Below are 20,522 nucleotides of genomic sequence, written 5' to 3' on the forward strand. Positions count from 1 at the left end.
CATACCTTACAGGCTCTAACATGCCCAAATCCATACCTTAGATGTTCAACTCCCAACTTTTTTCTCAGTCTTCCAACTATAGGAAATGGCAACACTGCAATCCAGTCACAAGTCAAAAACTTGAGAGTCATTTTTCATTCTTCCCTTCCCCATCTAGTCCATCAGCAAGTCATCATGACTCTACTTCCAAAATATTTGTAGACTCTTTATACTTCTTTCCATTTCCACTGCCACTCCCTAATCAAAGATACCATTATCACCCACCTAGACAACTGCAAAAGATTCCTCACCCATCTCTCTGCTGCTACTTTGCCTGCCTTCAATCCATTATCATCACAGCATCTAGTGCAATGCAAGTTGAATGGAAATATAATATGAGCCATGTAAATAATTTTAAATGTTCTAATAGCCACATTACAAAAAGGAAAAAGAAGCAAGTAAAATTAAACAATACATTTTATTTAGCCCAATTTCTCCAAATTATAATCATTTCAATATGTATTAATAATCAATATAAAATCATTAATAAGGCAGTTTGTATTCTTTTTCATAGCAAATCTTTGAAATTTCATGTGTATTTTATACTTAGAGCACATCTCAACTTGGATGCTAAATTTTTATCAGAAATACCTGATCTATATTTAAAGTTCACAAAATTTATAGTTGAAAAAGTAGCTTCATGTACCAAAACATACTTAACTGAATTTGTTATATTTTTAAATGTAGATTTAAAGTAATTAAAATTAAATTAGAAATTCAATTTCTCAGTAGCATTAGTTATAATAGCTACATGGGGTAGTGACTATTGTCTTGAAAAGCACTGACCTAGAGTAATTTTTCTCTAATGTAAATCAGATTACATAACTAACCTGATTAAAATCCTTCCTTCAGTCACTTACCATAGCACTCTGGATAAAATCTATTTTTGACACCAACAGAACCTACCTAAACTTCCCTCTGCTATCTTTCCTTGCTATATTTCTCCCTCTCGACTGAGCTCTGGAGACACTGACTTACCTTAAGTTCCTCTAACACACAGACTTCTGTGACCCCTCAAAGTCTTAGCACATACTGTTCCTTCTGCAAGGAATGCTTTTTCCTAGCTCTTCTTATGACTGATTCCTTGTCCTTCAGCTGAAGTGTCATCTGATCAGACTGCCTTCCCTGACCAACTGATAAATATGTCCCTCTCTGTCATGTTCTATCACTATCCTGATCCTTCCTGTCATGGCATCCATACTGATTTATAATTATACATTTTTATTTGTTTATTATATGTCTCATCATTAGACTGCAAGCTCCAAAATGACAAAGAGTGTGCTTTTTCACTTATTACTATCTTTCTGGTGCTTAAGACAGTGCCTGGCACATAGTGGATGTTCAATAAAAGGCATCATATGTTGCAGATAAATCAGGTATGAAAAAGGCTGAAAGCTCTCCATTATATTTGTAGATTAATGCATTCAATATTCATTCAGAAACTACCACATGCTAGAAGTGAAGATAAACAAACAAATAAAAGAGACCCTGCCCTCGAGAGGCTCACAATTTAGTGATAGAAGCAGATAAGATAATTTAACATAATGTGGTAAGTATAACATGAGAGAAATGCTCAGAGAATTATGTATACCCAGAAGAGGGACAAGAAACCTAGGAGACATGAGGAAGTGGGAGGCAGTTGGGGTATCCCAGAGGAAAGGAGATCCACATTCAAGATAATAATAGTGGGGTGAAGAACAATAACAACATGAACAAAGGCAATGAAACAGTGTGGTGGGTGTCTAGGGGGTATGCTACGCAGCCAGGTAAAAGAATAACAACACATAACCTGGAGAAGCTGGGCTACACAGGGCCTTGTATGACATCCCAAGAAGCTTTGATGATTTTATGCTGTTGGCATTAGGAACTGAAAAATTTTAACTATGACAGTGATGTGATTTAATTTGAATTCCATATCAATTATGCTATGGCTGTGTGAAAGTCAGATTGGAAGGTTACAGATGGGGAAAGTATTATGAGTCTATTGTTACAGTCCAGAAGATGAATTATGACAACTTGTACGCAGTCAGTAGTTGTAGGAATTAAGCACAGATGATCAGTTTCAGACATATTTGTAAAGTAAATTCAGCTGTCGAGATCGTTGGTGACCTTGGGAAGGGCGGTTTCAGTGTACTGATGGGGAAGGAAGACATACTGCATTCCTTATCCTCAGCTGCAGAAATAATGGGAATTGTGGAAGTGGTGATTAATAGCTCCCATATCTGGCTGCTTATCAGGAGCATGAGGAGAGCTTCTGAAAAATACTGATTACCCTGGCTTACCTCCAGACCCACTGAGTGGGCCTTCATTAGTGGAGCCCAGGAACCTTTATTTCATAAGTTCCTCAGGTAAATCTTACACAGATATCCATATACTTGCTTTGGGAGGTGCTGGGATGGACCAATCTTTTCAGTATCATAATCCTTTTTTTTCAAATCCATTTGGTTCCTGCATTCAGACAGTGAGAGTTGTGTGATGGTTATGAAGGGAAGGAAAGCTAAGTCAGCAGCTGAAGAGGGCAAAGGTTGAGATGGGAGAATCACAAGTAGTTTACATCATTAAGAAAATGAAGAGAGAAGTACAGATGAAAGAATGGATACCTCAAAAATTGAGGCACATGGGCTAAGGGCACTAGTTTATCAAGCCAAGAATATTAGTGCATCAGTCAATTTTTTCTCATAAATGTAAAAATAAATCTCTTACTTAAACACATGATCCTCACTCTCAGTACCAACCCATCTAAGTCAGATCAACAATTTAATTAGCAAAAACTCAATAAAAGTTAAGTACTTGTGTTAGTCTGTTCAGGCTACCATAACAAAATACCACATGCTGGGTCACTTAAATAAAAGAGATTTATTTATTAAAGTTCTGGAAGCTAGAAGCCCAAAATTAAGATTCAGCTGGCTCAGGTTCTGGTGTGGGCTGTCTTCCTGACTTGAAGATGGTTGCCTTCTCTCTGTATCCACATGGCCTCTTCTTTTTGTGCAAACAGAGGAAGGGAGAGAGCTCTCCAGTGCCTCTTTTTATAAGGACACTAATCCTATTGGATCAGGGCCTCACCCTTATGACCTCTTTAATCTTAATTACCTCCTGATCGGCCCTATCTCCAAATATAGTTATATTGGAGGTTTGGGCTTCAACATGAATTTGTGGAGGAGATACAAATGTTCAGTCCATAATGGTACCTAAAACACTATCATTCAAGATACTGTGGGGAATACTAATTAAGGGTTTGCAGTCTGTCTCACAAGCAAAAGCTAATGTTAATCAAACAGTCAGAAATATTCAAGTTTTAAACAGTTTTGAACCATAAGTCATCAGGACATCTGAGAAGGTCAAAATCAGCACAGACAGAGTGTTCAAATGGGATGTTCCATGGATAACCCTGAGCTTGATGGTAGAATGGAAGATCTGACCAGTTGCAAGTAGAGAGAGAATGCATTCCTTCCCTCTCTAAACTTATTTATTTCTATGAATTTTACTATCATTCCTCCAGGGATCTACTCAAAGTTTGAAATTATTTTTTATTCCCTCTCTGCCTTTCTGTCACTCACCATTTGTAAACACAGCCTCTGTCTCTGAAATGCCCTGTATCCATTTCCACCAGTAAACATACTTTTTCAAGCCCTATTACCATTCAATCATTGATTCGCTATTGGTACCTCAGATGTCTCCCTCCATCTATGTATCCTCCAGTTAATATGTGGCCAACTTAATCTTCCTAAAGCCTGACTCCAGGCACACTGCAATGTATCTTACAAATCATTAACAGCTCCTCATTGCTTCCTAAATTAAGTACCAATTCCTCATCTTAGCAATCCTCCATAGGGCCCCAATTCACTCTGCCAGCTCTATCTTCCACCACTCCTCTTCTAGACACATAGGTCACATAGAAAATTCTCTGTTCCCTAAACACATCCTTATTTCTGTGCCTCTGGCTTCATCTCAATCTATCAAATTCTTACTATTTAATGCCCATTTCAAATCCTACTAGTTTACATGAAATCTTTCTTGGACTCTCCAAAGAAAAATTGAAAGACTGCTTCTTCAGGCAAGAGAAAGAAATAAATGGCATCCAAATAAAAAGAAAGGAAGTCAAACTATCCCTGTTTGCAGAGATGACATGATTTGATATCTAGAAAACCCCATAGTGTCATCCAGCTGATAAACAACTTTATCAAGGTTTCAGGATAGAAAAATCAGTGTACAGAAATCACTATCATTTCTACATACCAAAAACACCCAAGCCGAGAGCCAAATCAGGAACACAATCTCCTTCACAATTGCCACAAAAAAAATAAAATACCTAGGAATACAGCTAACCAGGGAGGTGGAAGATCTCTACAATGAGAACTACAAAATACAGCTCAAAGAAATCAGAGATGATGCAAACAAATGGAAAAAGATCCCATGCTCATGGATAGGAAGAATCAATATCATTAAAATGGCCATACTGCCCAAAGCAATTTATAGATTCAATATTATTCCTATCAAACTACCAATGCCATTCCTCACAGAACTAGAAAAAAACTATTTTAAAATTCAAATGGAACCAAAAAAGAGCCAAGTAGCCAAGGCAATGCTAAGTAAAAAGAACACAGCTAAAGTAATTATAGTACCTGACTTCAAACTATACTACAGGGCTACAGTAACCAAAACAGCATGGTACTGGTACAAAAACAAACACATAGACAGATGGGACAGAATACAGAATAGAGAGCCCAGAAATAAGGCCACACACCTACGACTATCTGATCTTCAACAAAGCTGACAAAAACAAGCAATGGGGAAAGGACTACCTATTCAATAAATAGTGCTGGGATAACTGGCTAGCCATATGCAGAAGATTGAAGCTGGACCCCTTCCTAACACCATATATAAAAATCAACTCAAGATAGATTAAGAACTTAAATGTAAAACCCCAAATTATAAAAACTCTGGAAGACAACTTAGGCAATACCATCTGAGACGTAGGAATGGGCAAAGATTTCATAACAAAGACACCAAAAGCAATAACGACAAAAGCAAAAATTGACAAGAGGGATTCTAATTAAACTTAAGAGCTTCTGCAAAAGAAACTATCAATAGAGTAAACAGACAACCTACAGAATGGGAGAAAATTTTTGCAAACTATGCATCCGACAAAGGTCTAATATCCAGCATCTGTAACTTAAATAAATTTACAAGAAAAAAGTGGGCAAAGGACATGAACAGACATTTTTCAAAACAAGACATACAGACGGCCAACAGGGATATGAGAAAAAAAAAAAAAAAAAGCTCAACATCACTGATCATCAGAAAAATGCAAATCGAAACCACAATAAAGATACCATCTCACACTAGTCAGCATGGCTATTATATAAAAGTCAAAAAATAACAGATGCTGACAAAGATATGGAGAAATGGTAACACTTATACACTGTTGGTAAGAGTGTAAATTAGTTCAACCATTGCGGAAAGGAGTATGGTGATTCCTCAAAGAACTAAAAACAGGAGTACCATTCAATCCAACAATCCCATTACTGGGTATATACCCAGAGAAATATAACTCATTCTACCATAAAGACACATGCATGTGAATGTTGACTGCAGCACTATTCACAATAGCAAAGACATGGAATCAACCTAAATGCCCATCAGTGACAGATTGGTTAAAGAAAATGTGGTACATATATACCATGGAATACTATGCAGCCTTAAAGGAATGAGATCATGTTCTTTGCAGGAACGTGGATGGAGCTGGAGACCGTTATGTTTAACAAACTAACACAGGAACAGAAAACCAAATGTTGCCTGTTCTCACTCATTAGTTGGAGCTAAATGATGAGAATTTATAAACACAAAGGAAACAATAGACACTGGTGCCTCCTTGAGGGTGAAGGGTGGGAGAAGGGAGAGGATCAGAAAAAATAACTATTAGGTACTAGATTTAGTACCTGGGTGAAGAAATAATCTGTAAAACAGGCCCCCATGACACAAGTTTACCTATAAAACAAACCTGCACATGTGCCCCTCAACCTAAAATAATAATTTTTAAAAAAGGAAAAATTGGGCCGGGCACAGTGGCTCACACCTGTAATCCCAGCACTTTGGGAGGTGGAGGCAGGCGAATCACCTGAGGTCAGGAGTTTGAGACCAGCCTGGTGAACCCCATCTCTACAAAAAAAAAAAAAATTTAGCCTGGCATGCTGGCAGGTGCCTGTAATCCCAGCTATTCAGGAGGCTGAGGCAGGAGAATCACTTGAATCTGGGAGGCAGAGGTCTTTCAATTTTTCTTTGGAGAGTCCAAGAAAGATTTCATGTAAACTAGTAGGATTTGAAATGGGCATTAAATAGTAAGAATTTGATAGATTGAGCGGAGATCCTGCCACTGCACTCCAGCCTGGGAGACAAGAGCGAGACTCTGTCTCAAAAAAAAAAAGGAAAAATTGCTCTTTTCCTTTGATCATCCAGAACACTCTGCACCTGTAAAGGCACCCAAATTCTGTCTAAACTTCCATCCCCAATAATAACAATAATAAACAGGTAACTATGTTACCATGTGACAGACACTCTCCTAAGTGTTTTACATGTATTAATTTAATTTTTACAACCACCACATGAGGAGGGTACTACTATTGTCCCATTGTACCAGTGAGGAAGCTGAGGCACAGGCAGGTTAAGTGATTGCCTTAGATCGCAGAACTATTAAGTGGCAGAACTAGGATGTGAACTCAGGGAGTCAGACTCCACAGAATACATGTTGTTTACCTCAACACTGTGTAAGTTCTGACTACACTCTATGCTAGTCTACACTAGATTCTGTTAAGGGCAAATATTTTTTTTTTCCATCCCAAAACAGTGTCTTTCACAAAGTAGGAACTCAAGTATAGGTTGATTGTTTGAACCCCTTTTGGTCATAAAATATTCTCTACTCAAGCTATGCACATTCTTAAGTCATCAGAAATTGCCATTGCATACACAGAAAAGATGAAAAAAATGAGGTGAAAACCTCTGGGAGGAGTGGAAAACAAAAGCTGAATGGGCAGAAAGTTTTGAAAACCAAGTAGAGATTTTTAAAGGAGAGTGAGGGGACTGCAGGTTATTGAGGACAGAGATATTAAACTTGTGTTTTGGAAGATTAACCTGAGAGCAGCAATATTTACATGGAATAGATGAGTAAGAAATGGAGAGAGGGAGAGGGCAGGATGCTGTCAGTTATCCCACGTGCGAAAGGAGGACAGCTGAGACTCTGATGGTCAGAATGAGAATAAAGAGGAAAAGGTGGACCAAAAAGATGTTTTGAATAAAGAAATTACAAGATGTGTTAGATATAGGAAGGAAACTAAACTATGTTTATTTTTTAAGTTTCTAGACTGGTATACCACTGAAAGAAACTGGGTCAATTAGAAAAGCAGATTTTAAAATTGAGCTTTTTAAAAAAATAAATAAATAAATACGGACCAGGCACAGTGGTTCATGCCTGTAATCCCAGCACTTTGGGAGGCCAAGGCAGGAGAATTACTTGAGCCCAGGAGTTCAAGACTAGCCTGGACAACATAGGGAGACCCTGTGTCTACAAAAAATAATTTAAAAATTAGCTGGGCATGGTGGTGCGGACTTGTGGTCTCAGCTACTTGGAAGGCTGAGGTGGAAGGATCTCATCAGCCAGGGAGATCGAGGCTGCAGTGAGCAGTTTTCATGCCATTGCCCTCCAGCTTGGGTGACAGAGCTAGAGCCTGTCTCAAAAAAAAAAAAAAGAAGAAATACAGTTTACCTCTAAAACACCCTTAACCACAGCTGCTTCATGGAATTAGCCATTCCAGGAGAGAGTCCAGCTTCTTTACATCCATACACTGACAGGCATAATGATTTTTTGAAGGCCTAGACCCAGAGAGGTCTTAACTCTTTTATAAGTCTGTCATTTCTTATCTACCTACAGATAACCTATAGAAAACACACATTTTTTTAAAGCTAGGTTTCTCTCTGACATCCATCAAGCCAAATCATAGACTGTTTAAAACAAACAAATAAACAAACAGAAAACCTTCAAAGTCCTTTTGTTCAACCCCTCTCCTGACTACACCATGCCAAGCAGCCAGCAAGTCATCAATTGCCAGTCTCTACCCTTATGGGGATGGAATACTTAACTGTTTCACAGGCAATCCATTCCATTTTTTAAAGTGTTCTATTGAACAGTCTCCCCTACGTTAAGTCTGTCTGCCTGTAACGTTCACCTATTTGTTCTCATTATGTCTTCTGGGGAGATAACTGAGTTAGTCTAATCCTTTTCCAAGTAACAGCTCCTCAAATATTTAGAGACAGTATCATGAATTCACCAACTATTCTCTGACAAATGGCTCTCATAAGAATTGTTAGCCTGGATATCCTGACAGCGCAGTGCATAGCAATCCTGTACCCACTGGATCACCAAGCTCTTTGAAGGAGCTGTTGCGTACCAGAGCCTCGCACAATTCCTGGCATATTGTGGACTCTCAACATATGATTCTTTGTAAATGACTCAGTAAATGGACAAATCCATCTGCTAAAAGAATTTTCAAACATGTCCTTTCTTAACTGGTTGTATCATCTACCTACAAACAAGTTTATTAAATTCTCTCTGTCCTCAAAACTCAAATAAATTTCATATAAAGAAAATATAAATTCAGAAGTAATCTGGAAGATAGGCAGGTAAATGAAATCTCTTACTAAGAAACCTCAGTAGGGGAAAGGCATTTATATGGTATAAATATAATGTATTTTGGAATGTCTGAATTTGTATTACATGTATATATCACTTTTTCAATTAAAAGACAGCTTTTTTAAAATAATAAAGTTATTTCCATTTTAATTCATCCCAGTGGAATAGTAATGGTATAGCGTGAATTGTGTCTTCTCTAATAAAAAGATATGTCCTGCCATTTAAATAGAGAATAACCAAAGAAATGACTAGAAGTAATATTAGATTTAATCTAGACCAGCGGCATTCAACAATTTTGAGGATAACCCATAGTAAGAAATACATTTTACATTGCAGCCTAGTATGCATATACAAATATGCAACTAATACAAAACTTTCACAAAGTGGTACTTATAACTACCTTGGATGTAGTCCCATACTTTGTTTAACACTGTCACACACAATCTACTAAATTGATATCATGGCCCACTATTAGGTCACAATCTACAGTTTAAAATGCACTGTTCAGGTCGGGTGCAGTGGCTCACGCCTATAATCCCAGCATTTTGGGAGGCCGAGGCGGGTGGATCACCTGAGGTCAGAAGTTCAAGGCCAGCCTGGCCAACATAGCGAAACCCCGTCTCTACTAAAAATATGAAAATTAGCCAGGGGTGGTGGCGCACTCCTGTAGTCCCAGCTACTCAGGTGGCTGAGGCACAAGAATTGCTTGCACCTGGGAGGCAGAGGTTGTAGTGAGCCGACATCATGCCACTCACTGCACTTCAGCCTGGGCGACAGAGCGAGACTCTGTCTCAAAAAACAACCACCGTTCTAATCCAAGCCCACTCAACTATTCTCGACCAATTTATTGATGACAAAGGTATGTTTCAGCTTAGATAAATGGCTTGTACAGAGTCAAGTAGCTGATTCATTCAGTTAGCTCCTGCCATATGCCAGCACTGCACTACGGAAAATGATAAAGGAGACACAGCTCCTGGCTTCAAGGAAGCTGTAAATAGTTGGGCAGACAGATGAGGCAACCAACTGTTCAGTAGATTCCTGTGCAGTGAAGTACTAACAAAGGCCACCAAGGGGGGGCCTCTAAATCAGACAGATAGAGCTGAGAAGACCAGCAGATGACAGCAGAGGCCAGACTAAACTCAGCTCTCACTGTTCTTGGCATGCTACCTTGCTTACCTGTGGCACACTTTGAACAAATATGCAGGGACCACCGGCCACAGGGAGCGGGGGAGAACCAAATCCACCCCAAACTAACTCATTCACAAATACTCCTAAATCTCACAGCGGTTGAACCTTACCGGTCTTTTCTCTTCGTATGTCCCTACAATCTAGTGGACACTCACAAAAGCATTGCTTCCTCCTTCTCATCTCCCCACTTACTCTGCAAGCAAGGAACTCATGATCCTTCTGCCACTTCCCTTCTTAATTGACTCTGGGAAAAAAAAAAAAAAAGCCCTAAGAGAATATATAACATTCAAAGTACATAATTCAAATCAAGTACCCACACATACACATTTTACATGATATGTTTTTAGGATTAAATAAACAGGCTAAAGTTTCTTAAGTTGAATTTACAAGGACCTCAGTGTGCAGGTCGTTCTATTGGTATTTAGATGAGAATACAGAAATCTCACCACACAATTGTTGCTGTCCTGGTAGTAGGACTCAGAATCATGAATGCTAGTTTCTATAAAAATAATCGCAAGCCTTTGCCCCTCTTTTCAAAATATGAAGAGAATGGGTCTCAGTTTTATTAACCAGAAAACATAAACAGACACACATATACAGGGTTCTAAACCTCCACTAGATAAGAAACCCAAAGCTATTCTTTTCAAAGCTTCTGAGGTATATCTAGTAACTTAAAAACAATGTAATTCCAAATAGAACCAGCTAACTAGCTCAGAGCTAAAACTGATGGTTAACAAGTTATGGGAATGTCAATCAAATCAGAATATGAATCTTTCCACTGGAAAAAAAGAGTGATTTGGTATTATTTCAACATGTACTACAAAAACGTTGGTACTTCTTTTTTTTTTTTTTTTTTTTTTTTTTTTTGAGACAGAGTCTTGCTGTCGCCCAGGCTGGAGTGCAGTGGCGCGATCTCGGCTCACTGCAGGCTCTGCCCCCACGGGGTTCACGCCATTCTCCTGCCTCAGCCTCCCGAGTAGCTGGGACTACAGGCGCCCGCCACTTCGCCCAGCTAATTTTCTGTATTTTTAGTAGAGATGGGGTTTCACTGTGTTAGCCAGGATGGTCTCGATCTCCTGACCTCATGATCCGCCCGCCTCAGCCTCCCAAAGTGCTGGGATTACAGGCGTGAGCCACCGCGCCCAGTACTTCTTTTAAGATCTAATTACACCTTACCTCCTGAACCCTTGGTTGTAGATGGTTTCCTTGGGCTCAGACCATGCTCTTGCTAAGTAGTCCTGCTTCGCCAACTAGACTTCCTCAATTGTTTTTCCCCCTTCTATGCCATCTTTGCCTACAATTTCATCTAACATTTCCAAAAGAAAAGGAATACGCTAAGAATGGTTTACTTTGTATCACAGAATCGAATATCTTCCTTAAAATCTATTCTCTAGGAGAAAGCTAAAAATAATGTCAGAAAAATTCATTTTAATTCTATTATCTGTTATTAATTCTATTTTGTTCATTAATCTCTAGTACTCACCATGTGACCCCAGTATGTTACCTAACTTTTTTCCAGCTTAATCTTTTTTTATTTCTAAATTAAAGTAAACAAAACATGCTTTTGCTATCTTCTCACAGAAATTCGAAGGATTAATGAAATGATAAAAACTGCTTTGGAACTCTTAGAAGGGAAGAGTATACAAACTGGGTTCACTTTGTATATATTGGTTTAAAAAAAAAAGAACACACTGTGATAATGCATCTAACGAATGTGGGCAATGCTTTCTTTAAAGAAGGCTCAAATATATTCTATTAGCCTTATCTACAAGTAAGTATTTTGATGCAACTGTAATTTTCCAACATTCACAAAAAGAATTTGCAAATATGCATTACCATCTGCCTCAACTTACTTTTGTTTTTAAAACACTCAAAAAATTTCCAGTCTAAATAAAAGATTTAAATTAAGAGCAATCAGTTATTGAATGCATACTATGGAGCAGGCACTTGATACTATCTTACTCAGAACTCACACACAGATTAAAAGGTGAAGTCTGCAATCCCTATTTTGCAGATGAAGAAACTGAGGCCAAGTGAGGCTAGATTCTGTAATGAGGAGCCATGCTACCAGCGAGAGTCAGAGGCAGGACTCAAGGGCAGCCAGCAAAGCCTGCACTCCATCACCACACTGTGATGACTCCACTTCAAATATTCACTTTTGGGGAATCTAAAAAAACAAGCACCATAAACAAGCTTAGTCACCCATCAAATTACTTATTAAATAGATTAGTCTTTCAATTCCAAGCCACTGGAAGGATAAACAATGAGGTCCTTCAGGATACCTAGCTACTGCTATCATGTATATATATGCTGTTCATGGGTATATCATGACCTTGAAGCAGTGGGAAATGAAAATGACACACTGTCACAAAGGAGCACTGAGGTACATTTTAAACCCTTGGAAATAGAGGACTTGCACCAGGGATATTAGAGAAAAACAAAATCTAAAGCAATCCCGTATCATTCATATAATTCAGGAATTAAATGTATCATCATTTTCCTCAACAACTGCTCTGTTTTTATTATCAATTAACACTAAAGACAATGCAATATTAATGCTTGTTGAAAAATTGTTAAAATAATCTCTATAACATTAATGGACCTCAATGTCACTCAGTGCACTCTAAGAATGCAAACACACACACAAAAAGAATAGAAAACAGGCAAACTGGCCGGGCGCGGTGGCTCACGCTTGTAATCTCAGCACTTTGGGAGGCCGAGGCGGGCGGATCACGAGGTCAGGAGATCGAGACCATGGTGAAACCCCGTCTCTACTAAAAATACAAAAAAATTAGCCGGGCGTGGTGGCGGGCGCCTGTAGTCCCAGCTACTCGGAGAGGCTGAGGCAGGAGAATGGCGTGAACCCGGGAGGCGGAGCTTGCAGTGAGCCGAGATTGCGCCACTGCACTCCAGCCTGGGCGACAGAGCGAGACTCCGTCTCAAAAAAAAAAAAAAAAGAAAACAGGCAAACTGAAGGATGCAGGTTTGCTACACAAATACATCTTTATTTTACCTAAAAGTTCACCCACTTGTTTAAATTATAACATTTCCATTTAGATTATTTATTTACATACAACTTTTCAGAAGCTTGTGTTGGTTTAAGCAAGGCCTATTGATGACCATCTCAGGCATATCTTTCTAGCTAATGCCCACCTGGTGGGTAAATATTAATAATGTGTAAAAACATCCAATATCTTATTTGGTCTTTTCCTGGGCCCATCTGTTCCCTAAAAGTCACACTTTACTCACGAGTATACTATTTCAGTCAAATTAACTTGCCTAAGTCTGAGAAAAATTCTGCTCCCTGTCTCCACTATTCTGTATGGGGAAAAAAAGGTAATAAAATGTAATGTCACTGCTGGTCAACCTAGAAGAGTAACGAAGGAGAGTATCACGGAAGAGAAAAAGGCTGGACCAATGCAAAGGGACGGGAAAAGGAGGAGGCAGGGTGAGGGTTGGAGGGAGGTGCTGTAAAACAATAACAGGAGGAAGAGAAGATGATGAACTGGCACAGGCCTCCCAGTTCCTAACATTAAGTTCCAAACCTAGCTCTGAGTTATTCTGACCTTGGGCAAATCTCTGGTTTCTCTGTATCCTACTGTGGTTCCAGGAAGTTAGAGAAAATCAAGCCAGAGGAAAGCTTCTTATAATAATGTCATCAAATGCCAGTCTTGCTACTATTAAAGGAAGAAAAGCTAAGCTACCTATGATCACACACACACACACACACACACACACACACACACACACAGAGTAATTAATATGGTATTAATGAACCCTGTAATTTGTTGGAAATGATTTTTAATTCATGAAATGCAAATCATTTAGTGTCAACTCCTTTACCCTCCTCCCATTCTAAACAATTCATTCCATTTTCAGGTTTGCCTTTAGGACATTTTCCCTGACATTTGTATCTTCGACTTATTCTACTCCTTTAACTAAATGACTTATTCTTTAAAAGGAAAATAGAATTCACCTCCCTTAAGTATTAGTGCCTTGGAGGTCCTTATAAAATAGTTGATCTGATCCACCCCACTCTCAATTAACCTTCACTGCATCCAGTTATATTTTTAATCTCTCCAATCTCTTTTTTTTTCCTGCTGCTCTTCTCTAGGGCCCTCTCCAATACACAGTATCTCTTTGTGATAAAGTCACAGTCTAAATTCAATGCCTTGTTGTCAACTCAGAAACTAAGACACAGATCACCACCTTCCTGCTTTGACATAGATACTTCAGTACATGCAGGCTTGAGCTAAAATGATATGGGCTGCCAGATGACACTGGAAACACATATATTGTCTACTTTCCACTTATATTCAGTTCAATTTCAGAACTGTAGTTTTTCAGGGATTTTTGTAAAAATAAATTGACATACTATCATTTTTTATCCTGATTAGTTTGCATTATATCCGACTACCTTCATTTTATATACGCATCTGAAAGTTGTCTCATACTTCATCCTGTCAGTTCTTTTTATACATACACCAGCTTCTATGTATTCATATTTTCTTGTACATTCTTACCCAGTGTACTTAGAACTCAATAAATACATGTTCATTGGTTTTATATGTCCATATTTCTCAAGAGTTCCGGTAGGAGTCATACTGAATCCCAGCTTGGCTGCTTAGTAGCCATACGATCCTGGGTGAATGACTTGTCTTTCCAACCCTGAATTTTCTCCCCTGTTGACATGGGGATATGGAAACAGGTAAGGAATAGAAGGTGTGAAAAGTATCTAGCAGAATCCATGTCTGCTACCCCATAATGGCTAAGCAAATGTTGGCCCCCTTTTTCCGTCTACTTTATAAAATGTATTTAGTATAACATAATCCATAAGAATTTTTAAATCAATGCAGAGAGTGTGAGAAATTGCAATGCAAACTTAGACTAGGATAAATTGCAAAACTTTGGCCATACAGAAAATTAAATTGGATCATTCTATATAGCACATGAGCTTGGGACTGTCTTGACTTGGCTCTGATAGCAGAGGAAAAAAATAATCTATTTCTTTCTAGATACTTGAAGTCCCTCTAAAATAAATCACAGTAATAAATAAAACTTCATAATTTAACTTACTAGCCGTAGCAAAAGGTACTACCTAAGAAGAATACCTAACATTCTAAATGTATACTCCATTGATAGAGAACCCAATAGCCTACCCTCTAATCCAGCTAAATATTAAGTTTCCATTCCTCCAAGGTTCTGGGTGACTGCCCAACTTCATTCTTAAAGAAGTTAAATCAAGTGCATTTTTGGATAACTGTTAATCATAAGTAAATTCCAAAACAGAGATCTCCTATCCAGTCTAGTTATCTTAGTTGTATTGCTTCTCAGACATTATTAATAAAAAAAGAATTCATTTGATGGTAGTAATTAAGTACCACCAACTGTGAATTTGTGATAACCTAAAAGTATATTATATAATGTTAATTCAGCAAAAATATTTTTGTGATTTCAAGTTCTACCAATTCATTGTTGCATGAAGAAAAGTTCATGTTTTGACACTTTATTTATAGACCTTGGGAACTATGAAGTATGGTTCTCAATAATTATGACATTTTAATTGTAAGCACCATTTATCTAATAACTATAATACTTAGAAGCAATTTCTTGAAAAATATCAGCATAATCACTTTTTAAAAATATTTTATTTCATCCCCATTAATCACAAACCTTTTTCTATTTGTGCAGAATTGAGAGTCTATTTACCACTCAGACTAGAATAAAATAATGTGGACTCTTCTGCCTGTATAATTAGCATTGAAAAACTAATATTTCTAACAAGGGTATCATTTTAAAACATCTGCTTATTAGCAACTAGTACAGTTTTCACTTAACACCTCCATAAATGAGTTATATGCACTCTAAAAACATACTTAAATAAACAATCCAATTACATTTTAAAACTCTCTTCAAGAATGTCTAATATAGCAAAGAAAAACACTTATCTTTTAATAAATGTTGCTTCTGCCTAAGGGGTCACCGCAAATCTTCTGTGAAATGAGGCAAGGTAAACATATGTAAATAAATATTAATAAAATCATTAACATAGTAGCTTCTTGTTTATTATTATTATTTGAGACAGAGTCTTGCTCTGTCAGCCATGCTGGAGTGCAGTGGCACAATCATGGCTCACTACAGCCTTGATCTCCTGGACTCAAGTGATCCTCCTACCTCAGCCTCCCAAGTAGTTGGCACTACAGGCATGCTCCACCATACCCGGCTAAGTTTTTTTGGTTTTTTTGTAGAGACAAGATCTCACTATGTTGCCCAGACTGGTCTCAAACTCCTGGGCTCAAGCAATCCTCCCGCCTTGGCCTCCCCAAATACTGGGGTTATAAGCATGAGTACTGTGCCTGGCCAGCTTCTTATTAATATAGGTAGCATTTATATAGGGAGCAAGAAAGCAGTTAAAAGTATTTACCAGAGGAAATGGTAAACCTCAATATGGAGGATGCAATATGGCACAGAGGTTCTAGAGCATGGGTTATGGTGATCCACACCTCTAGTTGAATCTTAGCTCCACTGTTTCTATATTAAATTAAATTATCCTTGAGTGAGTTACTCAAACTCTCTAAATCTTAATTTCCTCTTCTGTAAAATGGAAATCATAAAAGTACCTACCTCTTTGGGGTTGTATGAGGACTAAATGAGATTATTCATATAAAAGCACCCAGAATAGTACCTACACATAACAAGCACTCTATAAATGTTAACCATTATTATCATCACCACTGCACTATAAATATATGTATATGTATAATGAAAATAGTTGAATAAATTCAATTCTTCTGTACACAAACCAGACCAATAGGCAGACCCAAGCCAGCTAGTAAACCCCTATGTTCAGATTATAGGTCTCAACTTCTATTCATTAGATCTTAAGCTGCCTCTCATTGCCAGCATATATCTCATCCTGCACCACCAAAAGAACAATCTGGTTACTCATGCTATATCACATTAATATGCAAGTTCATCACTTCAGCAAGAAAATCACAAACAAGTGGTTCATTCATGACTCATTTTATTCATAACAATCTCAAACCTGTCACCCAAAAATCAGCTTTTATAGCAACCGCTAAATGAAGTAAACATATTCACATCCGAATTCATTCACTGGTGTCCAAAAAAACTCAATATAAACAAACTATCTGAGAGAAGATACGGTTAGTCCACTAAATGAGGATTGTTGAGAAAATGCATCATTATTTTGTAGAAAAGAAGCTTAAGTCAAGAGCAAACACAATGAATTTACACAAGTGATGACCCTTGGTTTTTATGGCTGCATTCAATAACTGCACATTAGATCAGAGTCTTAAAATGAAAACTGTTTCGTGTAAAAGAGGAAAGTTGCATCCTTAGGAAAGAAACTATTTTTATTGCAAAATTCCTGGATAATGAAAAGAAAATGCTAAGATGTTATAGTAGAAAATGGATACAATTTTTTCCACCTAGGCTGAATATCTTATCAAAATAGAAAACTCCATTTTCCCTAAGGTTGGTTTATAATTAGAAATTAGATTCCTCAATAATTCAATGACCGAAATCTTTATTAAAGTCAAATGACCTTCCTAATTAAATTTTCTCCCTAATATATAAGCTCTGCTAGGCAGGTGTTATCTCTACATATAATACAGACTTTACATATGAATTAAATGACCTTCTTCCTCTATGGTCATCCTTTGATTTGATGTTCTAACAGTTAATTAGTGGTAAAACTTTTTAAAGTACAACAAATTACTAATGCATTCTGGTAAGTGCTCTGATTTTTATACTTGTCCCTGTTTTTTATTCCATCTTGAAAAATATTCAAGCTTAAATATTTTACTCTTCTACATTTCTTTTTTCAAATTATTTCAAAAGAACATAGCTAGTGTGGGGAAACGAGTACAATTTTATTATAACATTAGGAAGAATGTTAGAATTTCAAAACCTAGAAAGTAGAATTGTGGTATGTGCATACAATTGACATTAAGTTCAAAAGCTCTAACCACAAACAACGCACTTACATACGATATAGGCTCATCCAAGTAAATATATGGGAGATGCATAAAAATATGGTAATTTCATTTGAAATACTTACAATTTTAATCTTTAAGTATTTGTTTAAAAAACAAAAATAGTTAAATAACTCTTAAGGTGTCATGACAAAAATGCCCTGGCATTTGGAAAGCCAAAAATATGTTATCAAAACTCACTCTTTGGATGCCACTTTAAATCTCGTAAATTTCATTGGCAACAAATCAAAGAAAGTAACTGTTATGTTTGAAATCCATCACTTCACCAGAAGTCTAAGATGACGTAGGCAAAATGCTTTACCTTCACTTTGCTCATTAATCAAAAAAAATATAAAAATGAGGTGTAGTGATTTAGTGAATTACTCAAGGATACAAGCCAATTGTCAGCAATTTTACTTTGTTAGGTTTCTTATCTTTCTAGTTCATACAGGAAAAAAAAAGTATCATCTGAGAGATGGAACATCATTTGAGAGAAAGAAATATGTACTTTATGAACACTAACATTTCCAAAGGAAATGTGGGAATATCCAGCTCTAAATTTTACACATCACCAAGCGCTAACAAAAAAAGAAAAAAGGAACAGAAACAGGAACCTTCTGCATCCCAAGTCACGAATGAGCCAAATAAAAAGAATAAAGTACAATCTCACCAGCATTTTTTCTTGGATACTGTACATTTCTACCTGGTTTTCTACTACTAGGAAACAGATTTCAGCTTTCATAATGCTTTCAAATGGGCCTTTCTTAGCAAATGTCTGCACTCTTCAGGCAAGGCCATTAAGGTAACTTAATCCCTCATGAATTGCTCAGTGGAAGAAATGCTGATTCCCAATTCAAAAATTAATTCCTTAGCTGTTTCTGTATTAAGAGTCATGAGGAAAACCAGAGCTACAGTTTAGATTCAGAATGTTATCTTGAAGGCTAGCAAGACAAATAGGAGCTTAGAGAACGGAAGATGATGCTGGGGGAGGGGGCGCAGAGAGAGTGCGAGAAAGATGCTGGTCAGTTCCGAGATGATGCAGGAATGACATGGCACCTGGACGACACAAGTCCACGTCCACCCCCTGCCAAGTCTGTGCCTCGGGCTCTCTCAAAATTGCCTGGAGCTGTGAATAGGTACACACGCAAACACACCACCTTTTATTCTTCGACTCTCCGGGAGAATGGTGGGGAAGCGTCTCTGGATAAAGCTTCACCACAACAAACGACGTCTTTCTCCTCGCACCCCGCCTCCCCAGCTAGAGGCAGGCAACAGTAGACAGCTGAGAGGAACGAGAACCCAGGCGAGAAGGAAAGCATCTCCACCTAAGGGAGGGGGCTCGGGGGATAAAGCCCCACAGCCTCGCAGGGAGCCTCACGGAGGGCGACAGGAAAAGGAGGTGGGTGTTGAGCCGGGAAAACAGGACAGGGGCACTGGGAAGCTTTCGGCGCGCTACGCAGGGAGGCTGCCCGGGGCTGGCGCGCACCGAGGGGGTGGGGGTCGATCCCCGGGCGGACCCCTCCCCCGACTCCCCGACTGGAGGACAGGGAGGAAATGGCTTTGTATCGCACGATGAAAGGCAGGCAGGAGGGCCACCAGGCGGGGGGTGGCAGGGGACGGAGGATGCCCAGAGCTGGAGGACCCTGCCCGCCCCACGGACACCGCCACTCTGCCCCCCATTCCACCGCAGCGCCTGGTCCATCCACCCTCTGGCTCCCGCTGCCCGTCCACGTTCCAACGGCCCGCAGCAGCGTCGCCCCCTGCCGCATCCTTACTCCGCGCCCTGCGCGCTCACCTGCCCACGAAGTTCTCGAGCACCGAGCTCTTGCCGGCGCTCTGGCCGCCCACCACGGCGATCTGCGGCAGCTCCAGCAGGCAGCTCTGTCCCAACGCCGAAAACGCGTCCTGCAGACGGTTCACCAGCGGGATCAGCTCCTCCATCTCCCGGTTCCCCATCTTGCCCGAGAGGCCGGCGACCAGCTGGTTCCTGCTCGCCTCTACGACCTGACAGGGAGTAGGGGCCGCGCTGCCCTGGCTGCTGCTGCTGCGCCGGGCTTAGCCAGCCGGGTCCTGGCGCAGACGTCGGAGCCCGCCGCCAGCCCGCCGCTTGGCTCTGACAGCTAACGGCCCGCAGCGCGCCTGCGCGGGCGAGCAGGGGCGAGGCCTCGCTCCGCGACGCCCCGCCCCCGCCCCGCGGCTGCCCCGCCCCGGGCTTCCCAGAGGACCACCGGGCCAGGCGCGCACGCACTGCCTCCCAGCTGCGGCCAGATGCCACGGCCTCTGCGTTCTGTGGCCAAGGCTCAGAGGCCAAGTTACAGCGCCGGGTCAGGAAATGGCATGAAATCAACAGCAGCGACAGCGTTGTTCTCTTTCAGCGGCTACCAAGCCAAAGCCCAGTGGAAAGCACTATCGCTGCTAACAACGCCACACGGTCACCAGCAAGAGCAGCACCGCCGCCGCCACCACCGGGGCACCGCTGCCAGACTACACTTCCCGAAAGGAAATCTCCTCTGTCACGCCCTTCTCCAGAACCCGCGATGACTCCTCCCAGGGTGGCAGGCCTGTTGGAGTCTAAATTCTTCAATGTGACATCCATCTAAGGCCCTGAGTGGTCT

General features: G+C 39.7%; 1 protein-coding gene across 10 annotated transcripts in view; it reads right to left on the reverse strand.

Moving 5' to 3' along the window:
• The window catches only part of DNM3 (dynamin 3), a 604,830-nt gene extending 584,808 nt beyond the window's left edge, over positions 1-20,022 (reverse strand). For 6 of the 10 annotated variants that reach the window (XM_058443292.1, XM_032160977.2, XM_058443294.1 and 3 more), the window contains exon 1: positions 19,703-20,011. In XM_058443292.1, coding sequence (XP_058299275.1) covers positions 19,703-19,863 — 161 coding nt within the window. In that variant the 5' untranslated portion in view covers positions 19,864-20,011. Of the gene's footprint in view, positions 1-10,102; positions 10,138-19,702 lie in introns of those variants that run through there. The other 4 variants (XM_032160976.2, XM_032160975.2, XM_032160971.2 and 1 more) reach the window with 2 other exon arrangements.
• Positions 20,023-20,522: the final 500 nt, after the last annotated feature.

This window comes from Hylobates moloch, unplaced genomic scaffold (assembly GCF_009828535.3).
Source record: "Hylobates moloch isolate HMO894 unplaced genomic scaffold, HMol_V3 SCAFFOLD_8, whole genome shotgun sequence".
Classification (NCBI taxonomy): domain Eukaryota; kingdom Metazoa; phylum Chordata; class Mammalia; order Primates; family Hylobatidae; genus Hylobates; species Hylobates moloch.